General features: G+C 47.7%; 1 protein-coding gene across 1 annotated transcript in view; it reads right to left on the reverse strand.

Moving 5' to 3' along the window:
- Positions 1–27,567, reverse strand: part of STX18 (syntaxin 18) — a 116,975-nt gene that overhangs the window by 30,938 nt on the left and 58,470 nt on the right. The window contains exons 2-5 of the mRNA XM_028087635.2: positions 15,540–15,607; positions 3,921–4,036; positions 2,105–2,182; positions 1,874–1,940 (exon numbers count right to left, since the gene is read on the reverse strand). Coding sequence (XP_027943436.1) covers positions 1,874–1,940; positions 2,105–2,182; positions 3,921–4,036; positions 15,540–15,607 — 329 coding nt within the window. The remainder of the gene's footprint in view (positions 1–1,873; positions 1,941–2,104; positions 2,183–3,920; positions 4,037–15,539; positions 15,608–27,567) is intronic.

A 27,567-nucleotide genomic window follows, 5' to 3' on the forward strand; every position in this document is an offset into this window, starting at 1 on the left:
TGAAGGGCATTCTGGGCAGAGAAATCAGCAAGGATTAAGGCATGAGGGCTTCAGAGAACAAGGCCTCTTCGGAACACAAAGTTACGTATGGTCAGAGCAGAGACCCACAGGTGCCGAGTAACAAACGACGGCTGCCATCTGCTCACTGCGGGCCTTGAATGCCACGCCATCAAGCTGAGCTTTTGTAAGACATGGGAAGCGAGGGAATGGTGAAATTATATATATGTTCCGGGCAGTCGTCTTCCGGGACAAGGTGAGGAAAGAACCAGGAGGAGGCTGGACTACACTGTGTGGGTCACACAGTTACTTCCCTCAAGGTCTTTTGCTCAAAGTAATTGGCACAGGCCAACCAGGCGGCAGGAGACGAGCCTGTACTCGACTGTCGAAATGAGAACAACTCCCATCTGACTGATCTTAATTTGTCGAAGCCTCTGCTGAGAACCAGGAAGTGAGGAGGCAGCAGCAAAAGCCTCTTCCCACTTTTACCTGGGGTACCCGCTAAGTCTCAAGTGTCAGGGTCCGCTTGGGCGAGGGAGCAGAAATGGGCACCTCTCCCGCTGGTGGGCGGGGGGTCAAGTGACCACCACGCCTTGTGGATGGTAAGTCACCGGTGACGAGGCCCACCTTTCTCCTCCAGGACGGCTCTGGGTGCCCCTCCACCTGCAATCCTCCCCAAACCGGGACTGCTTTCTTCCTCTGTCATCGCTTTCCCAGACCCTCCTCTTCCTGCACCTAACACAAACCCCATTGTTTGAGAAGTCTGCCCCGTTACCCTGGCGTTCAAACCTTGTCACAAGTCAGATCCTGTGCGGCTCCACTGGAGGGGACTCTTGGAAGCCCGCTCACGATTTCCTCTGCACACCACCCATTTCCCTCCGTCGTTTGCTCTGCACCTTTTCACTGTAACAAATCCAAGCCTCAAGCTCCGCAAGTCCTCCTAGCACACCACCTAACCCGGGACTGGTGCTGGGGGTCTCGACACAATCAGAATTAAGAAAATTCGTCCCCAGGGAGTATGCCCTGTTACCTTTTGAAAGAACGCCCTAAAATCTTTCCAAGGCCAGTTCAGAAGTGGTCCAGAGGTGAAGCCTGGACCTAGCGCTTCCTGTTCATTTGAAGAATCCTATCTCAGGCTGGCTGAGCAGCTGCAAGGGAAGCAGCTTTGAGTCCCTGTGCTCTAGAAGCTGGCGTGCACCCCGACGGGGAGGACAGGCTGGGGAACAGACACGTGCCACGGGAGATACTGAAGTCTGGCTCTGCTGCTTCCTAGCTGTGGGGCCTTGTGCAAGTCCTTTAACCTCCTGGGGCTTTAACGGCCTCACCCGCAAACCAGCATGTGGCATCGAGTGCTCTGTTAGAAGGGAGGCGCACGCTGCAGATGAGCCGAGGGACGCCTCACAGGGGAGCAGAGGTTGCTGTGCTCCAGCTCCTGCCTCAGGAAAATCCTTTGAGAGACAGCAAGGAGAGGCGCCGGGGGCAAAGAGAAAGACGTAAGATGGCTAAAACTGCCAGCCACACAGGGTCGCTAACACAAGCCAGGCCTGAGCATGGATTCTGAACCCACAAACAGCCTGGGCTCAAAGCACAGCTCTGCCACCTCCGGGCTGTGGGACCTTGGGGGAGTTACCCAGCTTCGTGAGCGGCAGCCTCCCCATCTGGAAAATGAGGTTAAGAACGGTACCTGCCCCTCAGGGTAGGTGGTTGTGAATCTAGCACAGTGCCTGGCACAGCAGTCAGGGCTCCGTAAGTACTAGCTATAGCATTTCGTGAAGAAATCCAAGCACTCTATGTTGCAAAGCATAAGGACTCTACAAACATTAGCTGCTATCATTGCTATTATTAATTAAGGAACCCCAGCAGAGACAATACTTACAGTCTTTTCTTATCCACCACTCGTTTAACTCGGATGGCTCTCTGTTCTGAGTAAAGTTTACATACTCCTGTTGTAGGGAAAACACCAGAACAGAGACCATTTAAAACCGCTTCGCAGGCAAAGGTGTCATTAAGTACAAGGAGACACTACAGTCTTCAGCTAGCAAAGCTAAATTTTGCATCATGTCTATGGTGAAATGCCACATTTGACCTTTAAGATAAAGTGAAATACTTTTTAAGTAATCTTCGATGAAATCCAGAACCACGCTCCTGTGCTCCTTCACTTGCTGGGAGGGCATCTCCTTGTGCGCTGGAACACAAACGGACAGCAGTCAGGTCTCTGTGCTCGGTTTCACAGGGCAACCACTCATCAGCTTCCTCAGAACCGTTTCTTTACGGAAAGTATTTATAAAACTACGGCGATAAAACAAGTCTGTGTCAAGTGACATTACATTTTTAAAAGAGGAAGATTTATTGGGCTTTGCAAGAGGAAAAGATTAAACCTGTAGAAAAACCACAGTCAAATAATTTATGGTTTATTACAGGGCACAGGGATCGTACTGGATGCGCCCCACTTCTTGAGAGCTGACCCCGTTTGTATTAACAGCATCCAATGCTCAAGCTGAGCTTCAAGTAACATGTTTAAATCAAACTCAAGCCCCACACTACCCCCCGCCTGTCTGGGTTGTTTTTCAGCTTGGAATGCTCCATCTTTGCCCCTCAGCTACTCCCATTCCAAGGGCCCCTTAGACACAGAGTCAAACCTTCCTTCTCAAGGAAACCTTCCCTGACTCTCCTAGCCCTAAGGATGCCTGGCTTCTGCAAACTATCACATCTGCTTCAGGTCTGTGCCATTTATTTTGGTAGGACAGCTCCCATTTACAGAGAGACTGAGTGCCTACCACCTGCAGGCACTCCAATGGTACTTTACATGTATGACTGCTAATGCAAAAGGCCATCTGGAGGCCTAGTTTACACACAGAGAAACTAATAAGGTTCAGAGTCAGTAAGAAGCCCAAGGTCACATGGCTTGGTACTTAGTTGCTGGTTTTATTCACAATCATGTACTTCTAGGTTATTTCAATGAATGTTTAGGCCCTTAAGGGTAGGGTACATGAATCATGTTTTTCCTATTGGGCTGCCTAACCTGAGATTCACATGAGGGACTGTACACAAAATTCTGTGAGTATGTGTATTTCTCTGGCAAGAACGTCTATAGCTTCCGTCAGACTCCGAGTGGCCCCCTCCGAGGGCCGTGATGACGGAAGCTTCCTAAGACAAGTCAGTGTCAAGAACTCAGCAGCATCTGGCCACTTGGAGGTCTGTGCAATTTAATGGAACCTGGATCTGCCTAAGCACATTACGAAAGGGTCAAGGAAGATACAGGACTGGGGAGGCTGTCTCACTGCCCTGGTGAGAATGGGACAGGAGTGAAGACTATGTGATACGAACAGCCCTCGTGCCACAGCCAGGGCGCTAAGTACATGCTGAACTCACCTGAATTCTCCTAACAGCCCTAACAGATGCACCCTGTGACTGTCGCCACTTTATAGACAAACTGAGGCGCACGGCAACTGAGTGCCTTGCCCAAAGCCGTCTGGGTAGAATGCGCTGGAGCTGGGGTGGACACCAAAGCACCCACGGCTCCAGAGCCCTCCTCTGCAGCGTGACGGTCTGCTGCCGAAGCTTCCTACCCAAGCAGATGGCTGAGAGCGCCCTCTCCCGTCCCTGTCCACACACCGTTGACCACCGACCCGCTAAATGCCACACAGAGCACAGGGGCACACACAGTCTGTCGGCTCTGGCCCTTAGGAAATGTCTGGTTGTGCGTGGAGGGGTCCTCCCCACCTCCCTCCTCCCACTGTTTAACTTGAATCACGGCCTTTTCATGACTTTTCACAGCTGATCAAGAAAAGAGGAATTTTAAAGTTTTGAAACCAAAATCTGAATAGCAACACAGGAGAGAACTTGAGCTGGGCGCATGCTGTGGATCCTGTCTGAGGCTTCACAGTCACGGAGGGCTGGCCGCGCCTCTCAGAGCACCTCACCTTGAGTTCTCAGCTGCTGAATTGCTTCAGAGCAGGTCCTCATGAATGTCTGCGCGTCCTGGTCTATCTGGTCTCGCTCTGTGTCTGTCATCCTTCCATATTCAGACATGACATGGCTAAAAAAAAAAAAAAAAGTGGGGCGTGGGACAAAATTTTATAGCAGCAGCAAATGACCACAAATGTTGTCTGGATGGGGCGTGAAGGGAAGGGAAAGCTTTCCTATTGACATGACATTTAGAGAAGCCGGCCGGGCTAGGAGGTGGGAGAACTCTCTGCATAGCAGACCCAAAAGATACAAAGGCCGTGAGCAGGGAGTGGGGTCAGGCCTGAGCACGGATGTGGGCTTCGACTGTGAGAACGACAGGGCAGCCACTGAAGGCTCTCAGGGCGCACGAAGACAGAACTAGATAAACGTGAGGAGAACACCCTGGGTGCCGCACAGAGAACCGTGGGGGGCTACTATCGGGAGGCGCTTGAGATGTATGTGGAAAGCTGTTTCAGGCTGCCATTTTCTCCAATGTTGACAAACAGTCTTCAAGACTCACAATAAAAGAGCTCTTAGAGACATTTCATTTTCCCTAATATTTTTTCTTTTTTTTTTTTAAAGATTTTATTTATTTATTCATGAGAGACAGAGGGAGAGAGAGAGAGAGAGAGAGAGAGAGAGAGAGAAGCAGGCTCCCAAGGAGCAGGGAGCCCGATGCGGGACTCGATCCCAGGACCCTGGGATCATGACCTGAGCCGAAGGCAGACGTTTAACCATCTGAGCCACCCAGGCGCCCCTTTCCCTAATATTAAGTTAGAAAACTCCAAAGTTACTGAGCTAGTGAGGGTGCTCACCTACACTAACGCAGCAGCCCGAAGTTCAAGCTATTCCGGTTAGAGTGCCCTGCTCGTCTTCCTAAGACCTGGGCAGGTGTGGCAGCACTATTACTGACAGTGATGCCAACGAGCCTAATTAAACACTTTGGACATTGTAACTGAAATTCAGAAACACAAAATATCAAGTTAAAAGGGACCTCAGATAATGTACCGACTCAACTCATTCCGCTCCCATCTACTAGCCCTGCCAGCCCCTCATCCTCACCGAGAATAAAATACAAAGTCCCGATCGCCCCGACCCGACACGTGTGACCTACTTCCTGACACTCACCCTCCCGCCCCGCACTGCCAACGACACTGGCTGCTTTGTCAGGGTCAGCCCCACGTGCTCCTGACACTGCTGCAGCCTGGAAGGTCTTCCAACAGGTGCTCTTCCAACAGATGTCCTCATGCTTCCTCCCCATTCGGATCTCCGATCACAGCCAGCTTCCCTGACCGGCCCCTGCGCTCGTCCCCAGCACGGGCCACCATCGCTGATTAAGTGCCTGTGCCGGATAGGACATTACGGTCTCTGAGACCCAAAGTCCCCTTCTACTCTGCTTTGTGACGCGGGGGCTGGGGTACTCCAGACCACACTGCTACCCCACCGCCATCTGTTCTCACCCGGTCTCATTTTCCTTACAGGCCTCCCTGAAATACGGGTGTCAAGCTCCTCCCAGGAGCACGTAAGCTTCAGGAAAGCAGGGACTCTGTCCTTTTTCCTTTGTTTCCCAAAGTCTAAAGTGGTGCCCAGCACAGAGCAGGGGCCCCAACAGCAGCCGAGCACTTAGCCTGCACCAGACACTTACTCTCAATGCCTTACATGTATTTCATTGACTTATTTAATCCTTGCGATTCATCCACTCATTCACTTCTATACTAGACCCCCATATGTCAGGCACTGTGGCAGGGGTTGGGGGTCCACAGTTGGAACCAGGCTTATTTCTGATCCCCACAGAGGGCAGGCACCAAACCATGGGGGCACCAACACAGAAACACGGGGCACAAGGAACTGTCTGGACGGTGTTGGTCTTCAAGTGGACAGGGGGACTCACGGGGAGAGAGGTCAGTGCGTGCAGGGGAGGTGCCAGGCAGGCAGAGAGGGAGATGCTCCCCACAGAGGACAGTGGGAAAAGACCTTACTACAAATGCCCCTCTGCAGGTCACTGTTGGAATGACCGTTCGCTATATGGTCTGCACAAGGATCATCCTGAGTGTGAAAGGGAAAACAGGAGTGCACCAGGTGCTTCCGGCACGCTGGGAATCCGGGCCGTGGAGCTCTCGGGGCTTCGCACCATTGCAAGGGGCAGCATGCCACCCGCACACGGTCAGCGTCTCCACAGTGAACGTCTAGCATATGTTACTCTAGTTTTCAAGGGAATGTAGATGCTATTATGATAAATATATATTTATTTAAAATTGTACTGAATCTGCAACAGCTATTTCTCCAGTATCAATAGGTTTCCCCAAAATACAACGATCATACAAATACTGCACTATCAATTGGAGAGGAGCCCTCGAGGTACAGAAGTCGGGGACGGCTGACACAGCCACTGGAGGACGTTAAACAGAGTCTGCATTTTGCATGGGGGCAGATGGGTGGAAGCAGAACCTGGGTGCTCTCAGTCACAGTTAAGGGAAGAGGCGAAGGGACTCTGGGCCGAGGCCAGGTCAGTGGAGAGGAGGCAGAGCAGATCCAAGGAAGATGTACTAGGCGACGAGGACTGGCTGAGGAGGGAAAGAGGAGAGCCTAGGGTCCCGAACATGGCAGGCACAGGTGTGGAAGGACAGATGCTCAGGTGTCGGCCAAAGATGGCACATGAAGACATGACAGATGAGGAGATGGAGCAACTTGAAAGAGAGTTCAAACTCTTATTTTTCTGTGAGAATTTAAAAACAGCACCACCTACATAATGGGCATTTGAAACATATTCATCAAAAGTAATGAAGGCTTGCTGGTGACATAGCCCCAAATTAAGTATCACAATAACAAAATTATTACTGCTTTGAAAAGGTTGACCATCTGGCAAATAAATTCCAAAAAAACTTATTCTCACAGGACATGCATATAGAAATTCATCAAACTTTAATTTTATTTCCTTTATGAGTTACAGAGGGATAATTTTATTACAGACCTCAATTTACCAAAATATTAGATTCAATTAAAGGAGACCAAGTTAGGTATAGGTCTGGATTAGTCAATTTACTTCAAGGAAAAAGGAGGAAAAAAATGGGTAGTAAATGTATTTACTGGTTCAGAAATTCAAAGGAGGATTTTTTTTTTTTAATTATTTGGTTGATCAGCATAAAGGGGCAAGTTCAAAATTACAAAATACCATTGACACCGTGCCTATTACTTTAATATGCAGTTAGATGCTTCCTGAGGACAGAGAAGAAAGAGAACAGTGTAAATGATTTTTTTTAAAGATTTTTTTAGAGAGAGAGAGTGCATGCACACATGTGCAGGGGGAGGAGGGTGGGCAGAGGGAGAGAGAGAATCCCGAGCAGACCTGCCACTGAACTTGGAGCCCGACGCAGGGCTCAGTCTCATGACCCTGAGATCATGACCCGAGCAGAAATCAAGAGTCAGACACTTAACCAACTGAGACACCCAGGCACCCATCGTAAATGATTTTGTATTCTGTTTCAAAGGTTACTGAAAAGGTACGGACAAAAGTTAAAGGCTAAAATCTTATTTTTGCTATAAATATTACATAGGGGCAAGTACAGGACCCTGTTCACAGTATATGCCCAACAGACAGCACGGATTACCCTGTTAATGTTTGGGCTACAGATATGAACAAATATAGACCTTGCTCTCGATAAACACATCACAACAGGTAACACCCACAGGCTTATGTATATGCTTTTACATCACGATGGCTAATGGTTACATAAAGTTTCTGTGCATTAACACTACTCACTGTGCTAAGCGCTTCACATATATTCACCCATTCAATTCTCAAAACTCCATGAGGTGGGTATTACAAGTCTCATTTTATATAGGAAGCAACTGAGGCACAGAGAGGTTAAGTAACTTGCCAAGGTCACACAGCTAGTAATCAGCCGAGCTATAATTCAAACTAAAGCAACCTGGCTCTGGAGTCTATGCTCTTAACCACAACCCAGGGGACCTCTTATGTCACAAAAGGGAACAGAGTTCAGGAGAGAGGATGCTTTTTTTCCCCACTAGTTGATGGAGAGGAAGGTGATCTACGAACCAAATCTTGAAAGGCAGGATGCGGCCATGCGGAGACAAGAGTGGACACTCTCAGGAAGTAACAGAATGGAATCAGGAGAGAGCGAGCTGATCAGGAGAACAGCCAGTGGTTCAATCTGGCCAGAGCACAGGACAGGTGGAGCAATGAGATCTCGGGGGGCCTCCAGTGCTGGTGGAAGGAGTTTCATTCTGTAGCCAGTAGAAGGGCTGGGCCTGATGAAGATGAATACGGCAATATCTCGTTAGATGGAGGAGAGGGGGAAAGATCAGGTAATGGGTTACCAAAACGAGGCAGAGAAGCCTGCCTTATTCACCCCTGTCTCCCTAGCGCTGTGTAAGACGGAGGTGCCAGTGCATTTCTGTTGGATTGAAATTTAAGAAAGGAGCAATGGCAGCGTGTGGGTGGTGGCAGGGCCTGGAAAGAGGAGACCGATCTGAGAGGTAAAACTGTCAGGAACAGCACAGCATCATCAGATCCTGGGGCCTGGGGCCTGGGGCCTGGACGAGCAGCAGACGTTGGTAGAAACAAGGAACACAGAAGGAAGAGAAAATGAACTGGAAATATGAAAGAGAGAAACCACGACTAACGCTTATCCTTACAACGCAGGGTAAAAGGACGGAAGTAATGCCCTGGAGACCAAATGTTCCATGACTGACACTTTGTTTTGAAAAACGAAACCAGGGCAAATGGACTCTTAGAACCATTTGGTGATAAAATCTGGAGAAAGTAAAGGAGATTTTAAGTAACAAAGGATGGCTTTCTGAAGTTCTAGGATCTATGAAGGAGAAAGGGGAGTCACTGTGACATTCAGTGCGGTGGCCACAGACTGAGGCAGGCCGGAGACTACGAACCACGGCCTAACAAACTGAAAGAGAGGAAGATGGCGGTGCCATCTAAAACCCCAGGAACAGACTGCTTTCACGTGAAGGGCACTCAAAAAATGCTTGCGTGGATCTTGTTGAACTGATCTGACCATTTTAATCCTAATCTCTAGGGGGCCACTCGGCCAAGTCTGGCTCCAGGAAGGAGGGGGGGGAGGGGGGAGGAGGGGAGGGGACGGGAGGGGAGGGGGGAGGAGGAGAGGATGGGGGAGGGGAGGGGGAGGAGGAGAGGATGGGGGAGGGGAGGGGGAGGGGAGGATGGGGAGGGGAGGGGGATGGGGAGGAGAGGGGAGGAGTGGGAAGCCACAGGAGCGGAACTGTTGGAGTCAGAGCCAGAGACGCAGGGGAGCAGTGGCGGACAGAGGACCAACAGCTAACCACTCACTCTTTAGCTGAGTTTAGGAACAAGTGGGAATCGGAGGGACAGAGATCAAAATATTGGCTTTATCATGATGACTCGACTCAGGTGGTCCCCGAACGGCGCTCAGCAAGTGTGCTGCATGTCCCCGCTGCACGTACCTTCCCACGCTCCTGGCTGGCTGTTCCTTCTCTTCTCCGTGCTCCTCCAACTGCCCGCTCCTCGTGCCCGTCCTCAGGGTGGGGAGTAACAGCTTCCTGCCTTCTGAGCATGGCCCCCGCCCCCCGCTCTCTCCCATCTTCCTCTGGGCCCGTAAGCCCTGCCTTCTCTCTGCCTCCCATGGGTGAAGGCCCACCTCCCACCAAAGGCACCACGTGGGCCCCCACATGCTCCTTGTCTCCCCTGAACCATCGACCTTTAAAGAAGCACGGTGTGTACGAGGTGCCCAGAGAGGCTGGCGCACAGTGAACACTACATGTATTTATTAGTCACTCAGAGCATTTTTTCCCTGTCTACTGGACCTTTCCCAGCAAACACTGGGTTATTTCTCCTAACTCGAACAAAACAAAACAAAACCTCTCAACTCCATGTCTCCTACCAGCTACTGCTAATCTCTCCCTTTATTTGGGTAAAACTTCTCTAACAAGTTTGCACCCCAGTCTCCATTTGCCTGACCACCGTTTCCTGACCCCAATCCAAACAGGTTTTACACTTCCTCACTCCACCGCTGTCCTCGCTCCCAGGGGCACTAGTGGCCCCCACGCTGGCTCAGCCCTTACCCGGTCACCTGGCACACAGTGGATGGAGCCGATGGTGTCCCCTCCCTGACCTGTGCCCTTCCTCTGCCCTCCACAACTCCACTCTTCTGATTTCCTCCTCTCGCACCCGCTGCTCATTTTCAGGCTTTTTGTGGACACTCCTAGCTCCCCCAAACACTTAAATGGCTCAGTCCCTGAATCTCTTCGCTGGCAACACTGCTCGCTGGGTGAGTCAGTCTGGTCTTGTGGCTTTAGCAGCACAAATACCAGTTTTATGCCTACAAGTCTCAAACTTCTATCTCAGCCTGAACCTCTCCTGGGACTTGAGACCCAAATATCTAACTGCCTGCTCAACACCTCCATCCAGATGTCAAATTCGCCTTGTGAACACGCCCCACGCTGAGCGCCGGCCTGCTCTCCTCAAACTTCCGTTCCTTCCAGCCGCTCAGGTCCCACACCTCAAGTCCTCCCAACCCTTTTTTCTCTCCCAGCTCCCGTCTAATCCATCAACAAATCTCTTTAGCCCTACCTTCAGAATACTTCCAGAATCTGACCTCTTGTTATCCCACCCGCAGCTACGTCTCTGGTCCACGGCACTGACATCCCTCACCGGGACTTAACTGCAGTCTCCCAGCATGTCTGCTGCCCAGCCTAACCTAACCTACCAGCCATACTGATCCTGTTACAAAGTAAGTCCTATCACTCCTCCATACAAGACCCTCCAGTGGCTTCCTACCGAGCAATAAAAACCAAGGTTCTTGCAAAACCTCTAAGATCGGGCTCCTGCTGTCTCTCTGAGCTCATCTTCACCTATCCCCACTCCGTCCCGCCCCAGTCACACCAGCCCCCTTGTTGCTCCTGCGATGTTCCAAACACGCTCCTACATCAGGATCTTTATGCTCGCCAGCTGCCTTCTTCTGGAACGTTCTTTCCCCAGATATCTATCTAAACTGATCCCTTACTTCTTTTAGGTGTTTACTGAATGTCCCCCTCTTAATGAGGTCTTCCCTAACCTACCTTTATAAGACTGTTTCCTGACATGTGGTAGCCACTTTCCCCTCCCCCTCCTCCTAACATTCTACAGTTTTACTTGTTTTTTTTTTTTTTAGGATTTTATTTATTTTTTTGACAGAGAGAGAGAACACAAGCAGGGGGAGTGGGAGAGGGAGAAGCAGGCTTCCCGCTGAGCAGGGAGCCTGATGCGGGGCTCGATCCCAGGACCCTGAGTTAATGACCTGAGCTGACGGCAGATGCTTAACGACTGAGTCACCCAGGTGCCCCACATAGTTTTACTTTTTAATTTTGTTTCTTGTCTGTCTTCCCCCACAAAAAATGTAAGTTGCACAAAGGCAAGGATTTTTGTCTATTCACTGCCATATCCCCATCATCAAGAGCAATGCTTAGGATTTGGCAGGCTGATAAATCAGTACACTGTAATCAAACACTTTTTGAACGGCCTGACTCCGTGCATGCAGAACAGGCCTGATATACAGCTGCAACTGTGCTCCTTAGGAGGCCTCTCCCCAGTTGACTTTATCCCACCCCCAAGACCTACAGGCACCCCCGCAGAGCTCTTCCAGAGCCTTCCCTGGAAAAGCCACTGCCTCCATCCTGATGACAGGCCCCTCCCAAGAGAAAAGGGAGGAGTGAGCTCAGGGTTCTCGGTCCCAGCCACCGGGTAAGTCTGCCCTCCTCTCTGGGTATGGTACCCTCCTATTCCCCAACTCCAGCTCCTCATTTTCTGGGGGAGAGTGAGAAGGACAGAAGGAAGCTCCTGGGTTCTTGGAAAATAGATGGCCCTACCCTCAGTGGAACTTGGAAGAATGACAGATGGCTGTTCCCCTATCCCAATACTCCCTAGCATCTCGTCTGCTTACCTAGTTTGACTGCACATGGTAATGTTAGGTAATGCTAACACAATGTGCCCCACATAAGGTGCCTGCTCCGTCTCTCCTCCCCACCTCCCCCACCCAGTCAGAGCAGGGGAGAGAGAGCAAGGAGAAGGGGGGGGCCTCCAGCCTTGGGCTCCTCCCTAACAGAAATGGTCTCATCAGAAATGGAGGCGAGAGGGGTCAGGGAAAAGTAAACAAGAAAGGTACTCACTTCCAAGTGAACATGCACCCTGTGGGCGGAACAGACCTATAAATGACTAATTCCAAGAACATTAGATTAACATCCTCCTACTCTATATTTTGATTTAATGGAAACTCAGCTCAGTGAAACTGAAAAGGTCTAAAGGTTAATTTGATAAAACTGATCACTCAATTAAAAGGTGATGTTCCTTTAGGAACATTATACGTTAACCTTTTAAGCTGGAAATCGACAGTATGGTTATTCTATTAGTAAAAACAGAAACCAAAGAAGTTTTCCCCCAAGTGGTATTGTTTTGTTGCCAAGACATTGCAGAAAGGTACATCCACCAGAAGGGGAGACATTATTTTTAATTAAAATCATTCAAGAGATCCAGCCAGAGGCTACCTCCATTGCATGCTGTTCTGCTCTAGTAAAATGTCATTACTAAAAAAAATTAAATGGGTCAATAAAGTCTGAGCTCTACATTATGGAAAAAATTACAGCTTCCTAATTATGTCAAACTAACATAGCTTTATGGGTCTGAAGGCAATTTTTCTTTCAATTCCGCACTCATACTCCATCCAAAATGTTCCCGGCCAAGGCCAGCACACTGCACTGGGAAGCAGGAGCGGTAAACAGGCAGGCTGCAGACCATCCACTACCGGCCGGAGGGGAACTTGATGGGAACCAAGAAGGGCAGCCCATCTTGATCCGGAGAGAACGCAGGTCACTGAGGAGATGCCTGCTCCCTAGTCCTCATGTTTCTGCGTGAATCAGCTCCCCTGGTGTGACCCCAAGTGCCTTCCTCAGCCTCCTGGCAGGGGAGAAGGGGGACTTCTCTGATCGGTAAGCTGGCAGACGGAACCAGGCACAGAGAGGGACATGCACATGCACCTAGCCATGGCCCCTTGCTCTCTCCTCTTTGGGATCTGCTTGCTTATAGACAACAGAAGCCCTGCTGTCCTCCTCTCTCTCATATGCCAGAAAGGGGGCTGCCCCCGATCTCTGTGCTGCAGGGACTGCGACTGTTCAGTGGCAGGAACGGCTGAGTGAGTCTGTCTAATTCCAGAGCCTTCAGTAAGGCCACCCACTCTCAGACCCAAGCTCTGCCTGCCACCCTAGATTTCACCAGTGATCAAGCTGATCACTCATCCATCTCCCTCATGCTGACCTGACCCCTGCATCCCAACTCTCTCCCTTCCTCCCTCCCTCCCTCCCACCTCTCTCTGGCAGGAAGGACAGGTGTGTTCTTTTCTAACTGCCCACCCTTATAACTTCATCATAGGTCACACGGGGTTCCAGTCCAGTTACCCTTCACCACAGGACTTCTCTGTGTCAGGAACTTGCACACATCTCTTCTCATCCTCAGAAGAGCATCATCCACATTGAAAAAAGAAAACAAGCACGAGACGGGAAGTGAGCTCTAGACACTCACATGACTAATACGTGGCAGAAGTGGGGCTGAACCTAGGTGTCACTGACCCCCCCCCCAAGCCCCTGCTCTGTCAAAAGGACCATAACAGGGGCAGGAGTGGAACACAGAATGCATGAATTAGCAATGAACGGCTGCCACTGGGAAAAGGAGTAAAAGACTGAGCTTCCATAATAAGGTGATGGATTCGTCAAGACTAAGAAATAAGAAAGCCTCAGGAACTAGAGTTCTATCCGATGCTCAAGCCACACAACCAGTAAGAGGCAGAGCAGGAAGGACCGATCCCTGGAGACCCCGGGCATCAGTCTGAGCATCCGCTGCCGGTAGCTGGGAAAGAGGAAGTCCTGGCCAGCGGCCGGCTATCCTGGGTGACATCAGGGAGTGGATACGGAGTGGTCTGCAAACACGGACACACAGTGTGTGGGAGCTGAGGAGAAATAAATGCCTTAATATCACTATTCTAATCACAAGTTTAAAACTACTTCAAAGTTCCAGAACAGCACCCTTATACAATAATCTTATAAATGCAAGGAAAAAATGCGTTGCATTTCAATGATACTGTCTTATGTGAATCTCTCAACTAGCCAGGGAGAGATTATCAGCCCCTCTGTTTAGAGGAGGACTCCACAAGCTTTTTTTGAAAAGGGCCAGACAGTAAATACATTCAACTTTGCAGGCGATGTAGTCTGTCACAGTCATTTAATTCTGCTGTCGTAGTGCAAAAGCAGCCAAAGATAACACGTAAATGAATGGGCTTGGTGGTGTTCCAATAAACTTTATTTAGGGACACTCAAATGTGAATTTCATTTAATTTTCATATGTAGTGAAATCTTGTTCTTTTCCCCTGGCTGTTTAAAAACTATTCTTAGTTCACAGGCTGTACAAAAACAGGCAGCAGGGTGGACTTGGCCTCCAGGTGGTCATTTGTTGACCCCTGGTTTAGAGACGACATTGGGTTTTACAGATTGACTTTCTCAGATTCACAAGGCCAATAAGGGAGTGGGGTGGCCTGAACTAAACCAACATTTAAAACCTTCGCCTTGTTAGATGCCTTTTCAAGGCAAAGGGAAGTGAACAATGGATTTCCATGAAAGGCCTCTACAAACACTTATGTAACCTAAGTTGTCGGGTACTCCAGAAAAAGGAGCTGGACAGAGAGGTTTATGCAAGTTTTGTTAAGCTTCCCAAAATGACTACAGCTTCCATTTTTATAGAGTATAAAATTAGTACTTGATATCCATGTACACCTCTGGAAATGAAATTCACACTGCCATCTAGTGTTGAGCTATCACTTCAACTGAGAACTTAAAAATAAGGTCTTCTTGGTACTACGCCCTAAGAGTAATTCACTACATTCCAAAATTATACAATGAAATACACTTAGAAGTACAAAGTTGCCGATGATGACATTTCCTATGTCCCACCCAACCTTCTCATTCATTAATTCACACAGGACACTTGAAGTGCAGTCCTATGGTAGACAGGCCACACCATTACCAGGTGCAAAACCTCAGGGAAGCACAGGGGACAAAGTATCTGCCCTGTGATGCTCCTGCATCTGCTGAGAGCTGGCGTCTATTCCAGAACCCATTTTGGAAGTCTCAATCAAAATGCTTTTCTCTTTTGAAAAAGCAACCTAACCAAACCTTCTCTAGATGCAAGAGTTCTTGTCATGCGTGTTTACATGACTTGCATCGTTCCATCCTTTGTTCAATAAACACATACTGAGACACTGTGTCTCATTCGTGTCTACGTGTTTCATAACGTCTGTGGTACATAGAGAGATACAAACATGTGGGAGCATCAGCAGAGAAGATCACACTGTGGGGATATCGTCACCCCAAGGGCATGCGGGCTAGCAGAGCCTACCCTGCAGGGTACAGGAGCTTCTGCCTGCTCTGCATATACCACCACCAAACTGATCCTCCCCAGGACAACTCTGAGTTAGTAAAAAGTAAGGATAAGAGGCTCAATAGAAATACAGATGTGGGAAAGAATTCAGTCACCAAAGCCACGGTAAAAAATATGCACTTACCTATAAGCATTAATATAATCTTTCCTGTGTTCCAAAAGAAAATCTCTCAGTTTGCCAATGTGTGAAATCTAGAATCAAAAGAAAGCAAAGAGTTATATGGATAGATACGTAACACTCACCTGCAATACATTTTAAATTATCAGAGGATGGAATGCAGGTTGTAGACAAATTTTGAAGCTACAAACTGGACAACTTTTGTTTTGGATTCTCATATATAGTTGAGCCTTGAACAATGAGGGGTTGAGGGGCACCAACACCCCCACAGTTGAAAATCCTTATATAACTTTGGACTCCCCAAAAACTTAACTATTAGTAGCCTGTTGACCAGAAGTCAGTCAGCACGTATTTTGTATATGTATCATATACTGTATTCTTATAATAAAGCTAGAGGAAAAAAAATGTTACTAAGAAAATCATAAGGAAGAGAAAAATCCATTTATAGGACTGTACTGCATTTATCAAAATAAAATCCACATATAAGTGGGCCCACACAATCCACACCCATGTTGTTCAGGGATCATCTGTCATCACTAACTTGTTGGTTAACTTTCCCAAAGTCACCCACATTCCTGGGCCTTGGTCTCTCATTGACAGTTCCCTCTTCCTATAAGAGTTGTGATATGATCCAAGATGTTAGGAAGAGATGATCTCTAAGGAACTCCAAGATTAAATGAGATAATGCGTGTCCAGTAACTATATAGCATGTGCTCAATAAAGGCCAATTCCTTTCCTTATGTGTCTGATATCTAAAATTTTATAGACAAATACTCCTTCTTCCGAGTATCCTGGGGATGGACTCTAAGGCTGGAGATACCAAGTTTATAGACAGGGCTCCACAGAGCAACAGAGGTAAAAGCTTCAGGGGCAACACTGGATCCCACCCAACACAGCAAACCTCCATCTTCCCGATGGCCTACTTCCCCAGATGAACAAAAATGGCACAAAGATACAAAGGACTCTATTTGTGATGGCTGGTATCTAGTATACTAAAACCCTACCCTAAAGCACCTGCCACATGTCAGCATGTGGAGCTAAGGATTAAAAAATAAGTAAAATAAAATAAAAAGAGGTAGGAAGAAACCTACAACCAGGGTTGACAAAGACAAAAGTGTTTCCAGAAGGAAAGAATAATTAACTAAGCCGGTGGCCTGCTCTGTCCTTTGACCACTGCTCACACTAGCTTCCTCCTAATGCCCTTTGTACTTATTCCAAACATACATAACACCAGCCTTGAAGGGTCCGCTGAACTTTCATCTTTTCCATGAAAGTTTTTCTGTCAAGGCCAACTCAGGCTAATTTTCACTTTGCTCTCAACTTAAAAGCACTTCTGCATACCACCCACGTGGCACGAAGTTACACATGGCCCCGTCCTCTGGCTTCTCCATCAATGGGATTATGAACCATGTAAGCAGGGGCTGGGCTGCTTCCCCGCAGTTCTAAGCACAACACGGCGCACAGAGGGTAGTCACTAAGTATCTGTGGAACGAATATATGTCTAAATACAAAGACAGTATTTATCACAAAGGAAACATTCAGTGTTTGGCTGCAGATAGGTCAATAGGGGTTCAGTTAAATTTCCCACAAAGTCTAGATAAATAATAAATATGGTTCAGAAAAGTACCTTCAGGCATTTGAAGAGCAGGACTCAAACTAAAAATGAAGTACGGCCATAACGTTCACTTATTTACCAGGTAACAAACAAGGGTTGAGAGCCTGCCTGACATCCCTGGCCCTGTGAGGTTACGTTCACTAGCACGACTTTGTTCTCTCCCCTACAGCCCTGTTGTGGGCACAGACAAAAGTGCTCTCTAATATTAACCAGTTTAGGAAAATGAGCCTCACAGAAGCTAGGTGATTCATCCAAGGTGACACACGTACCGCGTGGCAGAGCTTAAAGGTAAACTCAGGACGGTCTGAGTTCAAGTTCAGCATGTTTTCCTGTACAACATAGCTGCCTTCCTTATATCCTTATTCCTATTTTCTACTTAAATGCATTATAAAATCTGACTTTTAAGACTGTGGGGAAAACATTTAAGAGAAGTACAAACAAGGTGTTTACTGCACCACATATACGATTTGATCGTTACTCTCCTGTTTTAAACTTTCAATGGTTTCTATCCCCTTCCCCAGCCCCTACCTACAAGGGGCCAGGTAAACAGCACACAGGAGTAAAGCAAGGGAAGTGGACGGCTGTAGTACATTTGGCAGTGGTGAACTCTGGGTTTAAAAAATGCTGCAGCCAAAGGAAGCAGCTCTGCAGCTGATTTGCCAAAGGGCAGCCAACCGTCACCTCTGGGCCTAAACAATGGGGGGTCAAGTCCTAACTCCCATAAAGCACTCAAGGCCCTTCAGAGTCCAGCTCCAAGAGTCCTGTGTGGCCTCAGTCCCTGCCACACTCCCCACCAGGTTCCAGGCTCCAAGTCCCAGGGCTTCCCAACACGCACATCCAGATGGTTCTCCCTTTTCCTGGAATACCCTACCGACCGACCTCCTTCGCCAACTTCTCCTCCTCTTTCAAGACACTCGTTTCTTCCCTACTCTGCATTCCCAGGCACAGCCAGAGCCCACTCGCCCACAGAATGTGGCCCATAGACGCATTTCAGCACCCTTCCCTCAAGAGGGCCACAACGACTCGTTTTAGACTGACTTCCCTTCACCAGATGGCCAGCTCCTAGAAGGCGAAGGGTCGTTTCTTTCCTGTTCTTGGAGAAAAGCAGAGCCTCAAAAACTTTCACTACATGTTGAATAAACAGTGGGTATTAAATAATCCCCAAAAGATTATATTGACTGTTGTAGGCAGAGTCATGCCACCCTCACAGCATATAATCCCTGGAACCTGTGAATATATTATGTGACAGGGCAAAGGAGAATTAACGTAGCAGATGGAATTAAGGTTGCTCATCAGTCCACCTTAGAATAGGGAGATTATCTAGGTAGGTAGGCCCTGCATAATCACAAGGGCCCTTAAATGTGGAAGAGGGAGGCAGAAGACAGAGGCAGCGTGATGCAATGGGAGAAGGACTCAATCCAACGTTGCCTGCTTTGAAGACGGAGGGGAGGAGCCAAGGAACGGGGTCAGCCTCTACAAGTTGGGAAAGGTGAGGAAATGGATTCTCCCCTACCGTCTCCCCAGAAAACAACACAGCCCTGCCAACGCTTTGATTTCAGCCTAGGAAGTCCCATTTTGGACTTCTGCCCACAAGACCATAAGATAATAAATTTTTGTTGTTTTAAGCCACTGGATTTATGGTGACTTGTTACAGCAGCAAGAAGAAACTAATACACCTTGTCTTAGTTTAAGCTGCTGCAACAAAATCCCACAGGCTGGGTGGCTTACAGGACAACACAGTCTCACAGTTCTGGAGGTTGGGAAGTCCTAGATCAAGGTGCCAGGAGATCGGGGGTATGGTGAGAACCCTTTTCCCAGTCTGCATAGAGCTGCCGTGGTGGAGAGGTGTCACCTCTCCTGTGTCTCTTCTTATAAGGTCATTAATCTCATTCATGGCCTGATCACCTCCCACTGGCCCCACCTCTTCCCACTATCACACTGGCAATTAGGGCTTCAATATATGCATTGGGTGGGGAGGGGGGGTGGGACACAAACATTCAAAGTAGGTTAACAGGGTTTTTTTTTAAGAGTCATAAAGTTTTCTGTAAAAAGTTTTAGCAAGTCCAAAGGAATCTAGCACATAGGCTAGATCCACCGCCCACCCCCCACTGCCTCCCACCTGCACCTCTAGTTGGCTGTAGTCTACCAGGATACAATGGTGCAATTGGTACGGTGCACCTCAAAAAACAATTAGAAGGGGTTTCACTTCAAGTATAACAAATGCGATCCCAATTTCTTATATTCTGTAATGGCAAATTTCTTTAAATTTATTAAAACAAACTGAAGCTTTTTCAGTATTAAATGGAATTCTTGGTAAATTAAGAGGTATTAATTACTGACTTAACAATATCAGTATAACTCAATGCTTAACGTGAGTATAATGAACAAAATAATATTTCAAATGCATAAATGAGCAGTAAGATTTCTATAGGTATTTGACAGCCCTGAAATTCTATTAGATTCCTAAAATAAATGCACACACACAAAAATCACAAGAAATCAATAAGAAAAAAATTTCAATAGGTCTCTGACTTATCTAAATAGATACCCTTAAGTCCCAAAGAGCATTATATGATAGGGCTGTCTTCATCACGAACGATGCGACAGTTTAATCACATGACCACCACCATCTTTGTAAAGATTCCTGGCCAAGCTGTGATCTGTTCACTGTTGTGCTTAGTCCTATTTTTGAGAATAAACTGCCAAAGATAGTATATTTCATATGATTCTGATATGGCCCTTATGTTTTCAAAATTTTAGAGGTTGAGTACTTGTATGCTTTCAATTCTGAATGCTTCTACACATAGCGCTCATTTTAAAAGAAGCACCTGCATGTGTGTATCCAAAGAGAATGCCTCTTACTTCTAAAAGGAGAAAGGCCATTCCAGTGTCAAGTCTAACATGGAAATCATAGTAAAATGAAAGTCTTATTGCCCTGTAAAGATCTAAAACTAGGGTCGATTTCTTAGTCTTGGTATCACTGAATGACATGGGGAGGAGGGCAGGGAGAGGGTCCTGGGAGCAAACAAGAGGTCACTGGAAAAGTCTGTGGGACGGTGGGGGACAAAATGCAGGGGCTAAAGCCAGCGAGTGTTCTGGGGGCTCAGCCATGCTGTGGGGCGCATCACAGCCTCGGGCAGATGAGGGACACATCATCTTCACAGCTCTGTGCCTCTGTGACTTCTCTTCTCCTGCCTGCTATCTTTATTCCAACTCCATGCCACCAGAAGAATCCCTGTTCATCCTTCCAGGTTCCACTTAAATGTCACCTCCTCCACGAAGCCTTCCCTAACACCTTCCTTAGTATTTTACAGATACCCATTAGCACTCTCCATAGAACATTGGAAGTATTTACCTGTGGCCCCCCCGACTAGACTTCAGCTGAGTTCCCTGAGGTCAGGATCTATGCCCTATTCATCTCTGGAAGTGAATAAATGTTGGATGAAGAAAGGAGGGGGAAAAAAAGAATCTGTGGGGGTTGAAAATCCAACAGAAAGGGCTTCAAGATCTGATAACTCCTGACGTACGAGTTGGATCAAAAAGGTATCAGAGGTATCACAAGATTGCCCCGAAACAACAACTGTGAACAAACAAAGGAAGATGAACACGCTGGCTATCTGCGCGAGTAATTCTCCTAGAAAGTCAGTGGGGTGTGTTTTCAGAAGGTAAAATCTACAGAAGACGTGCAACCTAACACACTTCACAAGAGATGACCTGCTCTCAAAAGGCTGATCATCTTCCATCTGACAGTCGGCCCACCATGGGCGAGTTTTTATGGCCATGAGCCGTGGACTGATTACACTGCCATATTATGTGAAAAGTGTCCTTCATTTCTAACATAAACTGTACTTTAAAATAAGAATTGAACTGTAGCTAAAAGAGAAAAGGAACAAAGGAATGCAAGATGTATTTACTATCTGCACTGTACCAATCACTTTAAGCAGGTTATTTTGTTTAACTCTGACGTCAACCCTGTTGAAATAGATTATTTTTCTTGGTGGAGAGAAACCAAAGCCCGGAGAGGTGGTATTACCGGCAGAGCCGGTAACCCCTAAATATGCTGAGCCAGCACGGGCTCCCTCAAAACCATTAAATTAATGGACATGCTGGTATTTTCTAGTTTCATTCAAGTTACTTTAATGCCTGCTGTGTACTGTTATTTCACCAGTTAAAGAAAAACTCCCACTTAATACTGATATTAAGAAATTACAATGATTTTTTGCTTAGGTATGATAACAGCAAGCATTAGGATTACTTTTACTTTTTTGTTTTTAAAATTCTTACCTTTTAGAGATGTATACTGAAAAATTTACAAGTCAAATATGATACCTTGGATTTGCTTCAAAACAATATGGGGGAGAGGGAGTATCAGATGAAGCAGGATGGATCATGAGTTGGTACGTGTTGAAGATGGGGCACATGTGTAGATGGAGGTTCCTTATGCCATTCTGTCTACTTCAGTATATATTTGAAATCTCTCTTAATAAAAACATTATTTTAAAAAAATCTCCCATTTAACATTTGCTTCCCCCCTAACTCTTTTAGTCATTTGAAGTACAGATTTTCTGCTGCCAAACTAGTAATAATCCATACTCGAACCAAAAACTAAATTCCATGCAAAATCTCTACCTACTTTATTTCTAAGTACTTGCAATCTTGGCTTAAAGTTCCATTTACCAGGTTCGATGCCCCCTCAAAAAAGCGAAAAACAACAAAACCTTCACTGAGCGGAGACCGTGTGCCAGGTGGTATTCCCGGAGCTGTGTGTGCACTCACCTAATTCTCCCAGGCGCGCTCACGGGTGACACCATCACGCCTATTCTACGGGTGAGAAAACGGAGTCAGAGACAGGATAAATAACGTGCTTAGGGACACATGGAGTGAAGTCTGGATGGAGCCCAGGCATTCCACGTATCAGGCTTGAGTTCTTAACCTCCAAACTGAAGCACAGATGGTGGGCAGGTCACAACTGTAGTAGTCCAGTACAATATTCACAAAGGGGACGATGGAGAAAGGTATCCGAGTGAGCAACGTCAAGCTGATCCTTTCTTCCTCTCCTATTCAGCAATGCATTACACACCTGCTTACACCGAACAGTGACTGCCTCTTGCTGAGCACCCACCATGGGTGCGTCAGGCCGTGCAGAAACTGCTCGGTCAACCTGTACCATCATTTACTCTCCCAGAACAACTGGATGAATCAGACATGACCCTCATTCCCCTTTAAGAAACGTGGAAACTGAGGCCCATGCAAGGTTACAAAGCTAGCAAGCAGCAGAACTGGGATTGATCGCAGGTCTGTGTGACTAAAGGGTGAAGTCACTCATCCTGTATTATACTGTCAAAGACTAGGCGGACTACTAATAATTAGCTTACTGAAGTTTGAGGTTTTTCTTCACAGTAATATAAGCTGGGTTTCATGTGAGAGCATGTGTGTACAATGTTGAATTTTTAACTACAGTGGATACAGAAAGATCTGCAAGAAAGGCTTCCACACACAGTGCGCATTTTAAGTCACCTATATGCCAAAGTAGGAATATTCATGTATCTAAAGGGAATGTTTCTACTGGCTCACATCCTCTCCTCCAGGTCAGCTGCCGTGCCTTGGGTTTTGCAACACGGCAGGCTTGGCGTTGGCAAAGCTACCTGGATGTGGAGGGGAAGGCCCACAAACGTGAGCAATGAGACAGGACGGTCAGGAAGACCAAAGGTACAATGCTGACAAGTTCGTTCTGAGTATCAATCATCAAACTACCACAAAACATGGCTTAAACGAACAATGAAGACAACTTCCCAGACTGCTTTTCTTCTCCATGTTTGAGTGCCCCTACAGCCCCCTATAGGTTGGGCAGGGTACGGGCAGAGGAGCAGACTCAGGGCAAAAGCCTGCGCGGATCTGGGCGGAGCAGGGTGGGCAAGAGAGAGATGGGTTAGAAATCCAGGGAGGGCAGAGATTCTTGGGTTCTGACCTCTGCTTCACCACCCACTGCTGAGGGAGACCCTGATCCCCACTCCTTAGGCTTTACATGCAGGGGCTTCAGCGGGACCAATATTCCTGGCCTCAGAGAGGGGAGGAGCAACTTAACTAACTGGTTTATGATTTGGACAAAGGAATGATCATGCTCAGCTCCATCTCACCCTCCCCTCTGTTCACACCAGCCAGCCAGCAGAGAGGGTATATTCTGACCCAAGCTCCCCCCATATTTGGCTACAAATCTAAAGCCAGGTTCCCCATGTGGCTTTTTCATGTTCTGACTCCTGTATTTCTCTTTCAGGTGGTTCCAAAATTGGGCTGAGAAGAAAGGGGTGCTTTTACAAGCTCCCCTAAACTCTTAACCTTTGCCAACTGAAATTTTGAGTAAGTTGCTTAATCTCCCTGGGCTTCACTACAAAGAGAGGGAGGTAAACATTATTTCGAAATCCAGTAGTAGCAGGAGCTAACCGCCAGCTTTTATTGAGTGCATACTATGTGGCCAGCACCAGTGTAAATGCTCTGCACCTATTACCTCATTTACTCCTCACGACCCTGTGGGGTAGGTTCCATTATGATCTCAGTCCACAGATGAGAAGACACGGAGGTATACATTCCGTGTAAATGGTTCAGAAGAAATGGGAGATTATGACTCCCAAACCAAGAGCCTGTGTGCTTCTAGTCTCTGCAAGTCCACCCACAAGGATGGCCCTGCCGTCCCAGCTGAGCACAGCACGTCTTGAGACTTGCTTTTACTGCGAGTGTAGATGGAATGTTTTGAGATCAAAAATACCCAATGCTGAGCAGAGTTGTTCTAGTTAAAGGCACGGGCTACAGCTATGGGACAGTAAAAGCTAACAGCCACATTCCAGGATCAGCCGGGATCTGGCTTCTTCAGGAAGTTGACACTTCACTCAACAAGTGATTCGAACTGCATTCTAAAGCTACAGGTATCCATCTGACTCCTTCATTCCTTTCTTTCTCTGAACATAAACTGAGTTCACTCTTAAGTAGCTCTATTTAAATAAGACTCATTCCCCAAATCAAGACACTGAAATTCCCCACAACTCATCTATCATAAAAGCAGTGTGGTTTCTAAATCAGATGCATTTGACGGGGAGGGAAAAAAAGACTCCCACATCACCTGTCCTTACGCATAAAGGTCTTACTAGGAGGGAGCAAACAAAACCAAAAGCATCCCAGCCTGCGCACCCGTGAGATCGCGCAAGGTACGCTGGGTGAATCTGAGCTGCTGACGTGGCAGGTTTGGCCACAAGCGTATTATTGGGGGGATGGGGGTGGGAACCAAGCCTGCCCAAAATACACACTGCATGACCCATTTACAGAAAAGACGGGAAATGGCACCTAAAGTTGTACACACACAGAAAGGAACCTAAATGATTGCCTATCCAAATATTGATGGTTGTCTGCCTGGTGAGATTTGGAGATTTTGCTTTCTTCTTAATACATTTTTGTACTTTTTTCCTATAATTCGTATGTATAGTCTTTGTAATCAGACGAAGTGAAAGAAGGCAAATCTTCCCACATACTGCCTAAAAGTATGCACTGACTCCCCATTACTGACAAATCAGACCCAATTTAAGTCTGAGGCCTGGGGGTGCCTCTCCCTGCGGACAATTCCAGAGTCAAAGCCCCCCCCCCCCCCAGCCCCCAACCAATCCCAGTCTTCTGCCTCAACTCCTCTGCTCAAGGGAGACACCTCCTAAAAGTCTTCTCTGCCACTTCCAGGCCAGGTTGAGGCCCCCTCCTTCGGGAGGATCTCTTTCAGAGACGTCAGCATCTTGTAGAACATTTTCCTGTCTATCTGACGCAAGCGGCTCAGGCACATGCCTGGTCCAAAGCCTTTCCTTAATAACGATTCAGTGTTACGAACCGGACTCTCTACCCCCTTCAAAAACGAAGAGTAGGGTAAAACTGCACAGTCCGGCGGCTCATGCTTCACGTTATCCACTAGATGGCAACACGAGGACTGCAGCTGGAGCAATAACAGGAACTCTAAAACACATCACCCTTTCTTCCCAAGGGCTTTTAAGATTTCCCCGGTTCTTTGTTTTTTGATCTAGAATCAAAGGATTATTAAAGGTTAATTATTCTGCGCAGGCCGAAGCTGGAACGACATTGTTTGAAAATACACACGTGCACTTGGAGGAGTCCAAGACGACTTGAAAACCCTGCACTCCAGGCAGGGCAGACACAAAGGGAGCTCCAGGCGCATGGCTGCCATCTGCCATCCCAGGCGGCAGGCCCGGCTCTGTTTACGTGTGTCCCCCACAGACCGGCCCTGCGAGCTGCTCCTTCCCGGGTGCTTTGTAAATTACCCAAAGCAAGATAAACTGTAAAACAAAAACCCCAGTACAAAACGGTGGGATTCTTCTCAAAGGATGACTGCCTTTTAACTGTGGGGCGAGTTCAAAGGGGTCACAAGTGTCCTTTGCTGGTCACAGCAGTGGTTTGACTTGCAAGCCACCCCCCCACAACACCCCCCCCCCACCATGCTAGGAATTCTGTTCTGCTGGCACTCACAACACTTCCAACAAAGACCTGATTGATTATGAAACACTAAGTACCGATTTGCATAATTTGCCTCTGCAAGAAACAACCATTGTTCAAGATTAAAGAGACTCCAGTAGGTCCCTCTGGCATATTGTAAAAAGTTCCCTGTAACACAAAATCATTATTTTTTTCATTCAATCAGTGGACACAGCTTGCTGTTCAGTTTAGTATGCAGCCAAAGGCACAGCCAGAACCACCGCTGCTGTGTAAATGTTTGCCAACTACTGATAAGCTAAAATGATTTTTCACAAGGATTGTGTTCCCGAGTTTCCTTTGGAGGCCCACTGACTAAATCCTGAATCCACTCCCTTCGGTCATAATTGAAAATACATCAATACCAATTACAGCTGAAAGTTCAGAACCAAGGCGCCTCTGGAGCAGGGTGACCCTGCAGCCCTCACAGCGGGGGCTGCCTGTGCCGGGTCCCCAAGCGAGAGAAGCTCCCCACCGACTAGTCACCCACAAAAGAGCCTGGCAAGGCCACAGACATTCCACTGGCGCTCTGGGCCACAGCCACCGGTCTGCTAAGGGACCGCCTACATGAACCCATTCCCTTCCTGCTTCTTTTCTTTCAGCAACTGTTTAGGAAGCGAGCGTCTGGGGCTGAGCCCCTCCCAGCACTCCTCCCCCCACCCCCCCACCCCCACCCCCCCCACCCCCGCCGCCACCGTTCAATGACCGCGGGGCACTGGAGGGGTGACAGTCCTGGTGGGAGCTCTGGCCATCCCCTGCCTGTAATCACACACTCCTGATGCTCTCTCCCTCCCTCTCCTCCCCCTGAAGCTCCATCCTACCTCTGCTTCCTGGACCCCACTCTCGCCAGGTTCTCCTCTTAAACCTCTGGCAAACTTTCTTTACCTTCATTCACTGCCTCCTCTGCCTTTGCTAACCCGTGAAAGGTACTAGGTTCAGCACGCACACACTCCCATCCGCAGCTTCATTTACCCTCTGCAGAACCCGTCCACCCAGCCTCTGCCCCGCTCCTGTGTTCCAGGTGAGCGCATCCAACCTCCACTGCCAGTCCCGCTGGTGCCTCCAGAGCAACGCGGCCCCCAGTGTCAATGATCCAACCACTGACACTCAACCCTCCCAGCTTACTTAGTCCTTCCTGTTCCTGTTCCCCCAAAGAGAAAGAGCTCTCTCTCGAGTCCTCCAGTGACAAAGTCTCAGGTCATTTCAGACTCTTCCCTCTTTTCTACCCCACAAATTAAACTGGTCAGCCAGGCCTGTCCACTCCGCTTGTTCAACATCTGCCAAAGGAACTGAACCACCGTCCACCCTCCGGCCCCTCCCACACCCACCCCACATTCTAGACCCACAGAGCCTTTCCCTCATGCGGCCCCCTCTTCGCTGCCTCTGCACATTGGCACCTACAGTTCCCTGCCTGCAGTGTCTTCTTTCTCATCGGCCAGTCTTCCACTCACATGCTGGGCCCAAGAAGGTATTAACCTACGGCACTGTGGGTTCGCTCCCACTTTCTCTGTGTGAAGCCTTCCTTGAGGCACGCTGTGTCTGTCAGTTGAATGTTATAAATCCTAGTTGGATGTATATATGTATATGTGTATACACACATATATACACATATGTAAATATACATACATATGTAAATACATGTTATTATTAGTTCAATATATAAAATGCTCCATTCATCAATTTGGAAACCTCGTTTGCAAGAAGACACAGGTGACCATAACCTACAGAAAACTGTAATCAGTACCTAAATAACCTGTTCTGGATTTTTGTTGAGAACCAATACCAACCTTACTGGACTGCAGTTTTCAGAATTCAGCCTGGGTTGAGAGAGAAAGACAGACAGACAGACAGACACATGGAGAGAGGGAGAATGAGAAATGTATGCACAAAAAAGGAGAGAGA

This window comes from Eumetopias jubatus, unplaced genomic scaffold (genome assembly GCF_037043125.1).
Source record: "Eumetopias jubatus isolate StellerSeaLion01/CBP00866 unplaced genomic scaffold, mEumJub1_p1.0 scaffold_2, whole genome shotgun sequence".
In the NCBI taxonomy this organism is placed as follows: Eukaryota; Metazoa; Chordata; class Mammalia; order Carnivora; family Otariidae; genus Eumetopias; species Eumetopias jubatus.